Source organism: Pteropus alecto, unplaced genomic scaffold, assembly GCF_000325575.1.
Source record: "Pteropus alecto unplaced genomic scaffold, ASM32557v1 scaffold69, whole genome shotgun sequence".
NCBI lineage: Eukaryota > Metazoa > Chordata > Mammalia > Chiroptera > Pteropodidae > Pteropus > Pteropus alecto.
The window spans coordinates 10,806,058-10,823,984 of record NW_006494610.1 but is presented as its reverse complement, the minus strand read 5'-3'; the positions used below and the strand labels follow the sequence as shown (position 1 = coordinate 10,823,984).

Sequence of the window (17,927 nt, the reverse complement as noted above, 5' to 3'; positions counted from 1 at the left end):
TGCAATTCATCAAAGTGATCAGTCAAAGGAGAAAATAATGGTCATCTCCATAGATACCTTTTTTTTTTTACTTTTGATAAAATTCATTATCCATTTTTGACAAAGATTTTTAATGAAATGAGAATTGAGGGAAATTTCCTTAACATGGTAAATATTCATGTCAAGTAAAAAGCCAGTATTGTGTTTAAGTGTGTAAAATGAGATGGTTTCCATTTAAGTCAGGAATAAGAAATTTCCATAATCTCCACTATTAATCAACTATGTTTAATAAATAACAGTCAAATGTATTAGATAAGACAAATCAGAAGTATGCAAATAGGAAGGGAGAAGGCAAAGTGATTATTTGTAGGTGGTATGATTTTATGCCCCTAAATTCTATGAAATGATCTAAAAAAATCTGAGAAACAATAAGACAACTCAGTAAAGTAACTGGTTATAAAATTAATATTCAAGAATAAAATCTAGGAGAAAAGGAGATATGTAACAAATAAAAGACATTTATATTGGCATTTATTTTTTATTCGTTATTCTCTAATGGAAGCTCAGTGCCCAAATATATCTAGCACATAGTAGGCACTCAAGAAATATTTGTTAAAAAAAAAAGAATGAATTTATGCTATATACCTCCTCTCTTGTGCAGAGATAGATGTGCAAAGATACATCATTCTTTATAATAGAAAAAGAATGAAAGCAACCAAAATATCCATTAGTGGGTATCTGATCAAATAAGTTATTAAAAATAATGAGATATAAGTATATTCCGAATTAATACATAAATCCCTCTAAGATAAATTAAGTTATAAAAAGCAAAGCACTAGGCCATTATACAAGTACCACACATTTTAAAGGACTGAAATGATACAAAACATGTTCTCCTACACAGAGACATTATTAGGAAATCAAGAGAAAAAAATTGGGAAATCCCAAATGTTTGACAAATAAACAACATTTTTCTAAGTAACCTATGCACCAGAAAAGAAATTACAGAGGAAATAAAATATCTTGCAAAAGAAAACACAGCATTATAAATTTATGGAATTCAGCTGAAAAGAACTTACAGTGAAATTTATAGCTTTAAATGCTTTCGTTAGTAAGAAATAGAGTCATAATATAAACTTCCACCTCAAGAAGACAGAAAAGCAAAGTAAATCAAACACAAAGTGGGAGAGAAGAAATGATAAAGGTCAGTGTAGAAAACTGAAAATCAATAAATCCAAAAGTTGATTCTCAAAATAGAATTTTATAAAATTTTGTTAAAAACTTTATGCTAACAAATTTCACAACTTAGATGAATTATAAAAATTCTTTAAAATACATAAATTAACCAAAACTAACTCAAGAGGAAATAGAAAATTGGAAAGACCTAACTTAAGAAATTTCATCAGTGACTAACAATCTTTTTATAAATAAAAGTCCTGATCAGATGGCTTCAACTGGTGAATTCCATCAAATTTAAGGAATAAATGATATACAAATTCTTTCAGAAAATGGAGAGGGAATACTTTCTAACACCTTGTATGAGGCCAGTATTACCCTGACATAAAACCAGAAACTATAGAAAATCTGCCCCCAAACAGCCTTAAAAATTAGCAAAATATAAGGAAACTACCCAGCAATATATAAAAAAAGATAAATTGGATTTCATTAAAATTTAAAAAGTTTTTGCATCAAAAGGCACTATTAAGAAATGAAAAGTCACAGATTAGGAGAAAATATTTGCAAATCATATATCTTATACAGAACTTATACCCAGAATGTATAAAGAACTTTTACAATTTAATAAGACAAATAGCCCAATAAATATACAAATGGGCAAAATATTGAGTAGGCATCTCACCAAAGAAGATATATGAATGCTAATAAACACATGAAAAGATTACAGAAATATAAATTAAAACCACAAGTGTCACTATATACCCACTGGAATGGCTATAATCAAAAGACAGATTATACAAGTGTGGGCGACAGTGGACAGAAACCAGAAACCTCATACATTGCTAGTGAGAATATGAAGTGATATAGCCATTTTGGAACACATTCTGGCAATTTCTTAGTTTAAATACATACTTGTCATATAACCCAGCAATACCATCCTTAGGTATCTACCCAAGAAAAATGAAAACATATGTGCACACAAACACTTTTATCCAAATGCTCATAACAACATTACTCATAAATGCCAAAAAACTGAAAAAACTCATATGTCCATCCACTGGTGAATGGATTAAAAAAAGTGTACAGTGAAAAACAGCCCAGCAATAAAAAGAAACAAAATAGTCATACATACATCAACATGGGTAAATTTCAACAGCATTATATTAAGTAAAAGACTAAATATTCTTTGATTCCACTTATAAAAAATTTCTACAAAGGCAAAACTACTCAGAAAGCATATTAGTGATTAGTATTGGAGTGTACTACCTTCTGCGACTCTACACTAGCCATAAAACAAAAACAAATTACTAATCCCCACACACAAACAAAAAACAAACAAAACTGAATATTTGAGGATTAAATGAGTGTGGGGGGAATAGGGCAAAAATAGGGTAGTCCAGCTGATAGGCACACAGTTTTCAGAAAAGGTACTGATTGCAACAATATAAATACATATTACATAACTATTATGTAATATGTAATATATAATAAATACCTGTAAATAAATAATTTCAAACCCCTCTTTCCTGCTTTCCATGACTTTAATAAAGCCATTATATATAAAACAAATGTCCAAACTTTTATGTTTCTAAGAACCATACAGCAGATACTGCACAATAATTTTCAGTTATACCTTTTAGTATCAAGAACCTATTATAAAGATTTGATTTTTAATTGTACATTATGAAGATATAGCTACTTAATTAAGAATATTTGTTTTCATCTTAAATAGGCAATGAGAGAAATTAAAATACACTGTCAATATTTAATTATCAAGATTCAAGTGGTCAAATTTATGATTGTTTTGCTATTATATTATTTTCCCTTTATAAGTACAGAGTACTTCGTATGGTGTTGCTCACAAATGACTACTATTTAGTGTCCCTTTTCACACAAGGAAGCAACAATGTAAATACCTCCTTAAAGGGGAAGCAACTGCAGAGAGGGCCAAATAAGTCATAAAAAATGCTTCTTTCAGCTTTGACTATTTCATTTACATTTCAAACTGACAGGGCTTTCATGCTGTTTTTAATGCTTTGAGTAGGCAATCACATATGTTTGCCACACATGTGTTCTTCACACATAAGTTCCTCACTGCTCCTTCTGACCCATCCCTGCTGTAGCTTCAGATCTAATTTATACTCAACAGACATTTAATGAGCACCAATTGTGGGACATTCAATACTAAGAACACTATCATCAAGTTAGGTAGTATTATCCCAATATAATAGATGAGATATCTGAGGCCCATAGACTTTTTAAGTCACAAAATTAGTAAGGAGAAATCAGGATATAGCCTGAGCTTTTTAGCTTTACTCTGTTTTCAAGTAATTTCTATATCTGTTCACTGATAATCAAGAGCAAAGTAGCAGAGACATGATGGAGGGGCCCTCTGCTTAGGCTCATCCCTTCCCCATTGAGAAGGTAGAAAAAAAAACCATCCTGGGTTTAGAGTTCCCATCATACTCCTCACTGCTCCCATTTCCATGCCTCACTCAGAAAATGCAGCTCAGAACTTCAGCCTTAACCCTGTTCCATAACTTTCTTCTCATGTCATGGGAGGCACTATGGGTAATTATTACTGGAGAAGTGTCCTAAGCAACCCTGTTCACAACTCTGAAAAGATTTTTCTATGGTGACACAGCTCCCAATGATCTTTGTGGAGATTATCAAGACTATACTTGGGCTTGGAAAGGGTTGAACCAGCTTCCATATGCGAGCCTGGAATCCTAAGCACATTCCAGAGCACTGAGTCTGTTGGAAAAACCAGATTTTCCAAATTAATTCAATGGGAAACCAGTTTGAGGTTTCTCCAACTCTTAACATTAATGAACTTTTGGACTATAACCCACACACACTTGGGAATTCAATCTTTATCCTCCAAGTTCATAGCAATATAAATTTGTAAGACTGAAAGAACTATTTTTGTTGTATTTAATATAAAATAGGAAAAGATATGTTCTCTGAAGAAAAACACAGCTTCCCAGACTCATGTTTTTCTCTTACTCTTGTAAAGTATGATTTCATTCAACTCCCGAGAAATTTCCATTTTTGCAATATTATCATAAAGTTCCTACTATACTACCTGTATATTTAATTGCTGAGCCAGTGTTTATCTTACCTCCTCGATGGATAATCAAAGAAGTCTCGCTTCCAATAGGACAGTCCTTAAGTATATCCACTACTTCCGTATGGCTCAGGTTCTGTACATTCTGCTGGTTGATCTCAACAATGAGGTCGCCTTCACACAGGCCAGGGCATCCCTGAATGTCAAGTATTTGTTTCACCCGCTGTCCTGTAGGGCTGTCAGCAATAGTGAAGCCAAAGCCCTGGGCACCTTTCACAATGGTTAAGGTCATAAGTTCAGCTTGGGTGGCTCCAGATGAAGCCATAGACACATTGTCGTCATGGACGGGTGGGGGATATGTGCCATCGAGCTGACTGTCAACTGGCATTGCGTGCAAAGAATGAGGCGGCCGATCTGTTATATCTGGAACTGACTGTGAGGTCCGAGAAATGTATTCCAAATATGTTTCATAGTTATGTCTTCCATTGACCATCACTGGAGGTGGCCTCTCCATTATTGCAAGGGGTGGCACCATGCTGTTAGCAGGATCTTCAGGATCAAAGGGCAAAGGGTAGCCACGACACAACACTAGGCTGACACTCTGGCCAATAGGAACAGACTGGAAAAGTTTGACTACGTCTGCATGAGTGTGTCCAAGGACACACACTTCATTAATGTAGACGATGACATCACCTGCAAGGAAAAGAGAAAGAGATTGACAACATGAGGTAAGGTCAATTAACGTTGACATAGAGAAATTAAATTATTTATGAGACTAGCGAAAGTAGTGCTTTGTTTCTCAGTAAGCAGTGAGGAAATCAATTAGAATATTTAATTTATTGTAGGTAGCTCAAGGTTACAACAGGTCTGCCAACAAATATACTGATCAAATGCTGAAAAAAATGCTATACGGTTATTCTTGACGTTGAGAAACAACTTCGTATTCAGAAAGACAAGTTTAAAAGAATTTGTACCTAGAAGAAGCACTCATTCTATGCTCCTTTTTCATCTTCATTTTCATCTGTACTGCATTTCAGTTAAAACTTTTGAACTATTGAGAAGTTGTGGTCATAAGTTTTAGATGAAAACTTTGAAACCTCAGACATTTTTTTGATATCACTCTTCTAAGTCAACTGCCTTTTTTCTTTTTTATGAAAGAGGAAAATATTTGCTCATTTATTTTCTCTGTCTATAGCTAGGTGTAATTGCAAAAGTTCCAGGTATATACAAGTGAAGGTCAAGAGCACAGGTTTTGGGATCAGGGATCTGGGTCTATATCCTGGTGCTACTACTTAGCAGATATGTAATATTGGGCAAGTGACTTAACTGCTTCAAGCCACAGTTTCTCATTTGTAAAGTTGTTGTGAAGATAAAATGACATAATGTAGAAAAAGTGCTTGGTACAGTGCCTAACAGACGGTGGGTGCTTAATAAATATGGAATATTAATAATGTTATTGTTGCTAAAATAGGATGGGGGAAATTTGGGACTCTGGCTTTCAAACAGGAAGCTGCCATAGACTTATCCTCTGACCTTAGATAAATTGATCTTTCTGCAGATCTTTTCAAAAAGTCATTTGCCCTCTCTCCCCAGTGAATTTTCATAGAATTATAGAAGTCCACTGGTTAAATGTTAATTTTATATTAAAATTGCCCTGACTGCAAATTATTCATTATAAAATAAATGCAGGAAAATATGTTAGTTTGAGATAATTGCTTTAAAAATCAATTATGTCCAAACAACAATTTTATTTTTGAGAAACTATTCTTTCATGGATTAATATTTTTATCCTCAAAACCCATAATGTTTGAGAATTGAACTTGCAAATTGAGATTGTGGCTGACTATACTGAGGAGTATGTGAGGGATGAAAAGACATGTTTTCTTTCATAGACTGTCAAATGAGTAACTTGACAGACATTATTTTATCAGAATCATTCTGAAATGTGTAGTGTAAATGACTGGGATTTCATTCTAAGACATCCTTGCCCATCAAAATTGCAAACATCAAAAGCAAAAAACAGAGTTGAACTTTCAAAGTTAAATACTTTTCAGGCCTTCCTTAGGTGTCTGTTATAAAATGATTTTTCCACTAAATGCACTTAAAAATAAATAATTCAACAAATAAAACCTTAAGTAAAATGACCTCAACAATATAGACTTAGTTAACACTCACTCTTCTCAAATGCTAGAGGATTGCTTAAAAGTGCTAAAGGTAAGGAGACAGAAAAGTAAACAAACATTTTTAGAGATCCAGGTTTGGTCTAATTCTAGAAAATGTCATAGCTTATGTGACTGGTCATATGGAACTTCACTCTTCAATTATGTCTATCTATAAGGCAGGGTGCTCGTATAATGGCTGGGACGTTGCACCAGGACTTATGACTGAATCAGGGTGAGCACCCTCTATTGGGGTTCCTCATGCGGCTGGGGCAGCTGGGCATCTTTGACATCATTTTCATCTGGTCTGGTCATCTCAGAGAATTAACTGATTCAGACAAACTTTTTTCTTTTTCCTGCTGCCTCTTCTATTTTTAAAGTTATCATATATTTTACAGATTAAAAGGCTGAAAAAAAAATACCTGTGTACTACCTATGTTCTAGCTTAATAACTAGAACATTCTTGATATTAGTTGAAGACCCCTGGGTAGCACCCCTCTCTCATTTGTATTCCCTTCCTGCCCTTTCCAGAGGTCATCATTGTCCTGCGTTTGAGGTTTGTTATTCACATGTACTTATATTTCTAGGACATATCTAGGTACCCATAAATAATATCTCTAAATAGTATTTAATCCCTAAATAATAATAATATCTCTAAAATATGTTTTTGCATATTTTAAACCTTTTGTAAATGATATACATATTAATCTTCTGTAATTTCTCTGAAAATGTATTTGTGCTATTTATTTATTTTGATCCTGTACCTCACGTTAATATTGATTGTCATATAGTATTTATCATATGACTACATCACTATTTATTAATATTTATCCATTCTTCTGTGAATGGACTTTGAGGTTCTTGTGAACTTTTGGTTAACGATAACTCTGCTATCAACCTCTTCCCATGTCCCTTGTGTACATATGGAGAATTTTTCTGAGGTATGTACCTTGGCATAGAAATGCTGGGCATATGCCATGTGCATCCTCACCTTTGTTAATGGCAAGTGGCGGACAAAATAGGAAAATTGAAATACATTCCCATTGGTAACATATCAGAATTTTCATTGCTTCCCATCTGACACAGTATTTGGTATTCTCAGACCTTTAATTTTCACTAATCTAATGGGTGTTATCATGGTTTTAATTTGCATCTCCCTTACTGCTAGTGAGGGTGAGCATTTTTTCACACATTTATTGGTCATTCGGGTTTACTTTTCAGTACATCTCATTTCCTCATTTTTTCTCTTTAGTTAGTCTTCCCCCGTCCCCACCCCGCCCCAATAACTATTTTTCTGCATACCTCCATTCTTGATCCAACATTTTCCAGAAATTTGGGAGACAGCATGGTGTGGCAGACATTACATGGGATAGGGAGTCAAACGACTTTAGTCTGATTTCCAGCTCCATCACTTACTAGCTGTGTGACTTTCAAAACTAACTTAAATTCTCTGACTCAGATTTTTCAGAAGTAATGAGGAACAATAATAATAGAAACTTACTTTTCTATGGGAAATAACAAATGAAATCATGCAGGTGAAAGGGATTGTAAGCTATAAATTGTTATGCAAAGGATGATTGCCATTTTAGTAATTATTATCTGTCCTTGGTTATATCCTTCTATAAAATTAGGACAATGTCACCAAGATATTCCCAACACAGTCGTAATCAAGAATGAGTATCTGTTTCTGAGTGGTCAAGTCAAAGGCAGGAAGGTAACAAATGCCACTTTCCTTTAAGCAGCGGTCCCAACTTTTTTGGCACCAGGGACCGATGCTCCTATGAGAATTTAATGCTTGATGATCTGAGGTGAAGCTGAGGCGGTGATGCTAGCTCTGGGGAGCAGCGGCAAACACAGATGAAGCTTTGCTGGCTCACCCGCTGCTTACCTCCTGCGGTGCGGTCCAGTCTGCTGCCCTGGGAGGCTGGGGACCCCTGCTCTAAGGTTCTCCCTTGTTTTAATTCCTGTTAACAAACTTCTCAAACCTCAAGTGTGCTTTATCCCTCCTTCTGCTATGCCAAAAATTCATAGGGAAAAAAGAACTAAGGGTAATGTTTAGATATCTCTAGGTTCTCTGCCAGGTCTAAAGAGTAGTTATTTGAATTATAGTGATTAATGTTATCTATTTTTAAGTTGTAATGTGTTCTTGCTATTTAGAAATAGAATGAGAACTATTTGTGGTTCTTAGTAAGACTGCCTTTTATAATTTATGGATATTTTCCACTTAGAGAAATTTTTTGTCATCAAGCAAGTGATAAAGGACCCTACAACAATATCTTTGTGAAGCTATGCAGATTTCTGAATGTAAAAGATGAGTGGTCAGTTGTCACAGTTAAAACTATATAACACCTTGACAGTATTCAACTGTTCACTTTAAAAAATATATAGATGCCTAGACATGTGTCATGCCAAAATTGTTGTAGATGAAGATGTAAGCAAACATTTGCTTATTCAGATAGAACTGACTGGGTAGGGTATTTATAGATTGTGCTGTATGAATGTCATTTACATGTTGTGAAATAAAAATATAAGCCACCTGGTATATGTCATCTGGTGATATGCCAAGTCCTTCTGGGACAGACTGGGCTTCAGAGCATAGAAAGAGCTGTCATTAGGAAAACTGGCTCCAGCTCCACCACTGTTGGCCTACTCAAGAAGAAGAATTGGAAAAGAGTCCTTTGATCTCTCTATCTTTCGATTTATTCTTTTATAAAATGGGAATTAAAAATATCCCCTCCATTTCCTCTTTCACAGGGCTACTGTGAGAATGAGATCATGCTTGTGAAAACACTTTCAATTTTACCAAAGAAAGGTTCTCCACAAAAATTAGATGATGCATTTCTTTTGAAATCCAAGCACACATTTTCATTGCCACATTGCCTGCAAAGTTACATTGTTCCCTACATGGTCATTCACTTTAGGCCATTTTGAGGTCAGATGGTTCTAGGGTTACTGACCTATTTGGCCTATTGGTCAAATTTGCTGTGATTGATGAACTTAGTGTCCCCATAGGGCTGGTTTAATAATGACCTGATTCCCAATTATTGGATTTCAAAGTGCAAGTAGAGGAGAGTGAGGCTGATGAAGCAGGAGGTTTAAAACTGCTGGCCTTAATGGGAAAATGTTTTAAGGTAACTGATTTTTTTTCTTAGTCATGGAAATCAAAATATAATATTGGATACCTTTGGGCACTTCACCATTTTGGATACAATAGGGCACTCTTCATAAAGCATTGCTTAAAATGAGTTTATTTTTATACCTCTTTTCTCTACTCCCACATTCTTTGAGTCACTGTGGCTTGCAAAATCTTCCTTTTTTAGTCATTCTCACCACTAGCTGTCTACCTTCCTTATCCACCACTTTGGACCAAACAAGAATAATTTACTTCACACTCCATTCACATCCTGTAGTCCCCTCTACGAAGTTCAAACTACTCAGTCTTCAGATCTACTGTCTAACACTCTTTGCCAGAAGTCTTTTCCAATTTATTTTTGTCTTTATCACCCAATAAGTTACCATTGAGAACTCTTTACATATTTAGGATAAATTTTCATTAAATAAAGGATAGAAAGATTTAGTCAGAGGAAAACTGGAATAGATTTCATAGCTAAATTTGCTGCCTTTAGCGTTTCTTACTTCTATTCTTGCCAAGTCATATAGATTTTTGCTAAAAGAAAAAAAAAATCTTACTACTCCCATTCTAACAATTATATTCACTCTACATTGAAAAATTATTATTTTTTGTTTCCTTTCCAGCTAATGAGATTTAACTGAATGTTCTTTTCTGAAGCTTATATATTTTGTGTTTTTTATAATCATATATAATTTTATTATAACAGGTAATTTTATTATTCTATAACCCACACAAACTTAATAAATTATGACATTTACTTTTGGGGGTGTGCTATGCACCACCAATTCGATTAAATTGAAAATAACTGCTCTTGATGAAATTTATTCTCCAAAGTGAAGGATTGCAGTATGTCAGATAGACAAACAGAAGTGAAGCTGGGTGACTTTGAGTTGTTCTCTGAGTAAATCATCAACATCAGTTTCCTCATCTATAAGAAAGAGATAACAATAGCTGTCCTACATACTGTATAGAGAAGACATGTCTGTGAAGATGTTCTGTAAATGGTTCATTATATATATGTATATAGATAGATACACACACACATACACACACACGCTTTTAAAATTTTAACAAATGACAGATAATGATTGGAAAGTAAAAACATACTAAGGATGAGAATGAATAAATAGCTGTAATTTCAAATACTTAAAAAGAAACTATTGATTTTTATTAAATTATTTGACATTTTGCTTGCAGAAATTTGAGAGGACAGGTATGCTCATCCTTGTAGCTGAATACACTGTTTCCCAACAAAGAAGACAAGTGCCTCAGGAAAATATCTTTGAAGTCTTCATTCTTTTCTGGAATATAAATACAATGTGATCAGAGTGGAGGGATCAGTTAGACAAAAGCATGTCTGAACTGTGGCAGTGGTGATGGGGGTGCTCAGTAGAACTTAGAACATCTACATGTGTGGGTTTGTCATATTCTCAACTAAGTGACAGAGTGAGAAAGGACCAGAGAGAAACACCCAAGGGAATAAATGGGCCCTTGTCTTATTTTCTCGGATTTCCTGATGAATCTGTTCCCTATGTTTCTTATTGACCAAAAGGTTTTCCTTGCACCTAAATCTAATTTATTTTGCTAAAAATCAAGACTATTTCCTTGATGTCTGTTCTCATAAAGATGAAGCATTTTCTAAAATTCCCAAATGGTCTCTTTGGAGTGAGAACTATAAAAAGAGCTATCAATTGGAGGAGATTCCACCTTGGAGGTTCTGGACCTTACAATGGTTCTACCGACTTTAAACATCCATTTTGCTGACAGCATTACTGCAGATATCCATCAAATTATGCAGAAATGCAAAAGCAAATACTTAGGTTATGGTGAGTATAAGAGGCAGGACAAAAAGCCTTCATTGGAAGAATTTTAGTTTATTAATTTTTATGTGCTATATTGTAATGACATTGTGAATGAAAATGAGGTAAATTGAACTGTAGTGCTAAAATAAGGTTCAGGTAATGTTTGTAAATCATAATGCCAGATGCCAATAGTTAGTGCTGTCAACACATCTCTAGGTCTTCTCTCTTATTTATTCATTAATTTATTCAGTCAAAATTTATTATACTCAACTATAAAAAGAGAGGATTGAACCAGATAATGTCTAAGGTGTTTTCTTCACTCTGACATTCTAAGACAATGGCTCTGAGATTCTACCTCTTAGATATCTCTTCACTTGGTTCCTTCCTTTCTTTTTCTACTTCCACCACCAGAAGAGGATAGCCCTTACCAACTATGCAACAGTCTCTTAGCTTGTCTTCCTGATGTCATAGCAGGAAAGACTAGGGGAGGAGGAATGGGAAACGAAGCATATGGCATAAATCAGTGATCCCATGGGATTATGGGGTTCCCTAGTCTCACCCCATATTGACCTCTAGGAGTACATAGGCTTGCTAATAAATCCCCTCTCCTGGTCAGGACTGGCTCAGGAACCAGGAGAATGTGAATATTCTGCAGGTCAAGGGCATCAGATCCAGTGGCTGTGAAGCTCTGGGCACTGCCCTCCACTGCTTCTTCCTATCAATTCATCTTCCATTCCAAACTCTCTGATGTTCTTTCTACTTAACATCCTTTGGTGCCTGCTCATAGAGAGGGAATCGAGTCAAAATTCTCTAGCACAGCACTGAAGGTTCCCAGTCTACGTTTTCACCCTCTCCTACATCTTCTTAATCTACTCTGCTTCAGTTGGTGCAAGCTTCGGGCCATGCCCCACACATGCTATGTTTTTTCCAGTCTTGTGCTTCTCACCTTCTTTTGCCCCAACTAACAAACTAAAGTCCCCAGTGAAGTCATCCTTTGAGGCCAGCTTCACATTTTTGACCACATTTCTGACCACCTCGTACGGTTGTGTTAATTACCTGCTCCTGTGTACTACTCTTTCTGACAGTGTAATTCTTCAAACCATTTAACCACATTACAGCACCTGGAATTTCTATGACCACAATGACTACTATTTTAATATATTGAACATTTATCTGGTATTTACAAACTCCATCTCTCTAATCCTTACAAAATCCATATAAGATGGGCATTGTTATCTGTACTTTACACATGCAGAATCTGAGCCAAGGACAAGTTAAAGAACTTCTCTGCAGCCACATTGGTAATTAGATGAGATTCAGGAACTGAACCCAAGACTTCAACACAAATGTTAAGAATTTCAAACAGTCCAGGACTTCTTTTGACTCGGGGACTCTTTGGTGTCATTCAAATCATATCACTTAGAATACAGGATAAAATCTTCAATTTCTGAATATGAATATTGAGAGATAAACTGCAATATTCTTTTGATTAGTGAAATTAATGGAGGGAAGCAGTGAAGCAAATAATTGCAAATGGGAATCCAAGGCAGTAGCTCAGTCCACTTTCTGCAGTCCCCTAAAATATGCAGTTTGAAGAGGGCTTTGAAAATACTGAGGCAGGAGGTGATAGGGCACAGTAACCCAAAATACTTTATTACTATCATGAAACATAAGCTCTAGTATAAATTATTTCAATAGTTATGTGATCTTGGGTAAGCAATTTAACTTTCTTGGTCTAGTTTTTTTTTTTTCATGTAAAATGGAGAAGTCAGGAAAGTTAATTTCTAAGGTGCAGCTTTAAGAGTTTCTACATCTGGTGAGAATGTGGAAAGCTGGCTCTCCTACTGTACTCACATAAGGCATTGGGGAATTTCAGTGATGCAGTTAAACAGGTAAGTGACAGGACTTTGGGGGCTCACCCCATGGTTCTTTAATTTTCTACAAAAGCAGCTAGTGACTGACTCCATCACTCTTTCTATAGGCAGAAGGCCACCAAAGATTCTGTACTTTTATGAATCCTTCTATGTGGCATAGCCACATATTTCTCAAAAGACTGAAAAACTTCTTAATCACATTTTATAATTTCATCTTTGTGACCTGACACAGATGCCTAATTAAAAGCTTGGTTAAAAAATTATGCTTAATCAGCAAGCATCCAACAATTATTCCCTGGCAGATGTGAATTAGTCTGACGATCTATTTACATTTCTTTTGTGTTTGGCATTGAGTGGTAAGATATATTTAAATACTTGCATTTTACTTTGTTGGAAAGGAGAAAGAAAATATATTCTAAGAGAATCTAAAGGCACTGATTATTTGCTGATCTGGCAAAGATGAAACAACACTTCAGATTAAAATTATAAGTAAAGCCACAAAAAGAAAGCACAAAAGACTATTTCTAGCAAAGCTCCAAAGAGCAGAAACTTTCTAAATAGCTTGCTCACTTTAGGAATTCAGTAGGGTAAAGTGGTCAGTGAAGCTGTCATTTCTCTAAAACAATATAATGAATTTTAAAGCAACCCTCCCCACCAAAATGTTATCAGAGAGACCCTATAAAGTGAAAATAGGTTCTTGCATCTAAAGAGAACTTATGATTTCACTAGGGGAGAATAAAAACAAAAGAAATTTTTGAAAATATCTTTAAATCCTTGGTAGGACATGAAAGCTTATAAGAAGACAAAAATGTATCGTAGAGTTTGCCTGTCCTCTCCTATGTGTTTGGGACACAGGTGAGGGAGAATGCATTATAGAAATATGCTCGACCACACATAACCCCCCTTGAAAACCTGAGCTGCAGAAGTATCTTGTCAGAAAGAGTCATCATTTTTCAAGGGCATTATACAACATGCATGCTTGTTTACAAACAGCATTAACTGTATTCCTGAACAAGCATGATTCTTTTTGACATAAATGGCTCCTAGGGGCCAATGTGGCATGACCCAACACCATCTCTGACCTTACGCCAACACCATGTGTCAAGTGGCTATAAAACCTTCCCTGAAATGATTGGGGATAGCTGGCTGGGGCGAAGTCAGGAACTGTCCTACAGACATGCTGCCCAATAGTTTATTCTACTCTACCCACAACTGTCAATTGCCAGCTGTTTTGACAGAGCAAGAAAAATGAATAACGAGAGAGAAAAAGAAAGAGAAGATTGGCGCATCCATTTCATTTGAGACTGCTGCCTCCTGCCAAATGGTTGAAAGTATTTGTAGCTTTTTGTGTTTGATATCTGACCTACCCACTTATACACATTTTTAAGACAGATAGAAGCAGTGTTTTTAGTCAGAGGAAGGTAGGATTTAATTTTTGGTACTGTGAAATTGATATGGAAGAAGGTGGGGGGAACCCTATTTCAAGATTCTACATGGCATTCTGTCAAGTTGTCTCCTTGAATTGCTTTAGAAAAAAATATACTGTTTGCTCCAATGTGAGATGAGTGCTGGTCTTGAGCATCCAGACTAGGGCTAGGCTGGGGGAATTTCTATATTGGTGGGGTTACCTGGCCAGGGAAGCTTTCACCCCTAGATCTCTATCACCCTGTGTAGTATTTCTGGAAAGTTTTCTGGCGAGTGCTTCCATTGCAAGCAAATCAACAATCCTTAACCAGTAGTGTAACAGATTAGATTACGTGGTTCTACTACTTCCCTCCCTTTATGTGAAAAATTACAGAGCCCCTGATGCCTTTCTGAAACAAGGGCTGCCAGAATATTTTTCCCATATGGATTTCTGAACTGGTGCAGTATTAAGTTGCTAAGCTTCATAAAAGGGCTGGCAGAAGGAACAAATGTGCCATGGTATAAATGTGACTGTATATTTGTATACTGCATGCATACTTGTCCACAGTTTGATGAGAGAGCCCTTCTAACTTGTTAAGAGGGAAACAGACTTGGTAGATGTGAATCTTCAGTGACAGACTTTGATCGTTTAAACTTGGACACTTTTATTTCCAATTTCAGTTTCTGAAGGAGCAATATTTTATACAAGTATCAAGAAGTCAGTCTGCCCATTGGACAATATACACCAAAGACTGCCAATTAAAAATTCCTCAAACACATGGCAAAAGGGAAGAAAAAGTTTTGTGTTATTGCAGTGAAATTTTGGAATCCAGAGAAAGATAGTTATTACCTCTGATTTATGCGTAGAGAAAGGGAAATCAATATGGTATCTTATAATGTCAGACATCTAGAATGTCCTCCAGAGGGTGTATACCTTGTCTCTTGCTTCTCTATGCTAGATATTGTACAAAGATTCTTTTGGATGAATAATGTCACTACTTAGGAGTTTCAGGAAAATATGCAGCAATTTCCCTGCAGACAATGAGAGATTATCCTTTTCTCAGATACAACAGACAAATGGCACAGAGAAAAACAATCTAACCCCCTGCTGTTTCCAATGTTATAATTATTAAACTGTACTGAAGCTGATTGGAATAAGTTAGTGGAGAATCATCATCAAAAACTAAGTTGTCCCTTGTACCACCACTATTGAACATGTATCTACATGAATGTACATGTAATAGGTCCACATGTTTATATGTAATTTTTCTCACTTAAGGATGGTGTTTTACATTTCAGCCAAATATAGCTGACAGTCAGACAATGAAAATTTCTTGCTATTTAAACCTAAATCTGGTAATAATTTTATAATTATAGTATTAGCACTTTATTTTATTTTAAGTTTCTGCAAATCATAGTAAAATGCAAGAATCATAACAATATATTCAGAAATCAATTGCAAAGTGAAAGTTTTACATATTCTTTTGATTTTTTGGTGTCTAGATAATGCAAAAATGGTCTATTAAATCTTTTCTATTGAATAAATACATTTTTGGAGGTCGTGGAGCAATGAGTAAATTGGCTAATAATAACAATAGTTATTATTTATGTGCTAAGAATGATAAAATTGTGTGCCAGGATCTCTGTCAAGTACTCTAAGGACTTAATCTTATTTAATATTTGAAATAACCTGGTGGAGACTATACATTCTCTATTACTTAGAAGAAGTGGTCACGGCTTAAAGAAGCCAAGCACCACATTACAAAGTGGCAAAGCTGCCATATCTCTACTCTATTTGGCCTTACTTTCAGGCTTGTGTTCTAACTATATGGATGTTTGGTTCTACACATTTATGACTTCTCAAGGTTCATTTCATCTATTTATTTGGCACTTTTAAAGAAACAGACTGCATTAATCGGTTGAAATTTTATTTACCTAATTTCACATTTTTGACTTCCTAAATAAGAATAGATATTTTGGCATTTTATCATGACATAACAGTCTTGTTTTTATTCACAAGTTCTGGCCCACATGAAGAAATTACCCAGTGACAGAATTACCTATACTTGAATGGGCCAGTCAGGCTGCCCAAGTGCTAAAGGAAGCAATCAGAACAAAATGAAGACAAAATGTCAAGCTACCCAAGAGGACTACTGGGGATACAACTCTGAGGTGATAAACATCTAATAAGTACAACATAGAAAGAATGAAAATTATTTTAAGGTATTTTATGAGACGCTTAAGCTTTGAAAATCTGGCTTCTGTGAATTCTAAAAGGTGGAACTATTAGGAAAAGGACTCAATTATCTGAAATCAGATCAGGGTGAATAATTTTAAGGGACCAAAATATGGAAGGAGCAATTAACTCATTAGCTAACTGTAAAGGAATCAGTTTCTTCAGGTCTAGAACATATGAAAGAGATATACAAGATTTTTTTTTGGTATGCTGTATTTCCAATTTTAGTTACACAGATGTGCTAACTTTTCTACATAAACAGCAATCAATGATTGTTGAAGGCATATGATTGTTACTCACTTCTATTTTGAATTCAATTCATGAAACTGACACAGAGAAAGCATAAAGTCACACTTTACATTCCTAATTACTGGCCTATGGAAGCAAGAGATCTAAGAAGATAGTCAATGAATAATGTAAAAATATACTCAGCAGATCATAAATATTTATTACTACATCAAAAGTCTGCTAGTCAATCTTTCAATAATTTCTTCAGCGTAAAATACTTGAGTCACGATATTGGAAAAAATATTATTTAAAAATCAGACTTAGCTCTGAAAGGATAGGAAATAGAAATTATATCAGATATTTTCTGCTATGAAATGTCTTTATCTAATTTTTCATCTTAGATTCACTTTTCCCGATGGGTTTGATTGCGGGTTCTTAAATTTATTCACCTACTAAACATGTAATTATCATTTGAAATCTGACAGGGCATCTAACTGCTTTGTGGAGAAAGATTAGAGCTAAAAGGCTGATTTTTTTTTTTTTTTTTTTGCAGAGGCAAAAAAAATTAAACTTCAGTATCTATTTCACTTAATTAAACATTTTTCTTTGTTCAGTCAAAGTTTTCTCATAGACTCTTTATTAATTTTTTTAATCAGTAAAGATTCACTAACCCTATTTTTAACAATAACTTAATTACTAACAGAGGTTGGTTGAATCAATACATGCAAAAGATAGCTGTAGTTATGACATATCTTGTATCCTAAATATATGATCTTTATTTTCAATATCTTGCAAATAAAAGAAATATTTAAAATGTTAATTTTGTTATGTTTGAGAATGATCTTATCATTGATGTGCCTGAAAATTCA

The 17,927-nt window shown here is 34.9% G+C and overlaps 1 protein-coding gene across 1 annotated transcript in view; it reads right to left on the bottom strand.

The window, feature by feature from the left end:
- LOC112474005 (membrane-associated guanylate kinase, WW and PDZ domain-containing protein 2-like) overlaps nt 1-17,927 on the bottom strand; it is a 292,185-nt gene that overhangs the window by 198,415 nt on the left and 75,843 nt on the right. The window contains exon 5 of the mRNA XM_025042189.1: nt 4,277-4,915. Coding sequence (XP_024897957.1) covers nt 4,277-4,915 — 639 coding nt within the window. The remainder of the gene's footprint in view (nt 1-4,276; nt 4,916-17,927) is intronic.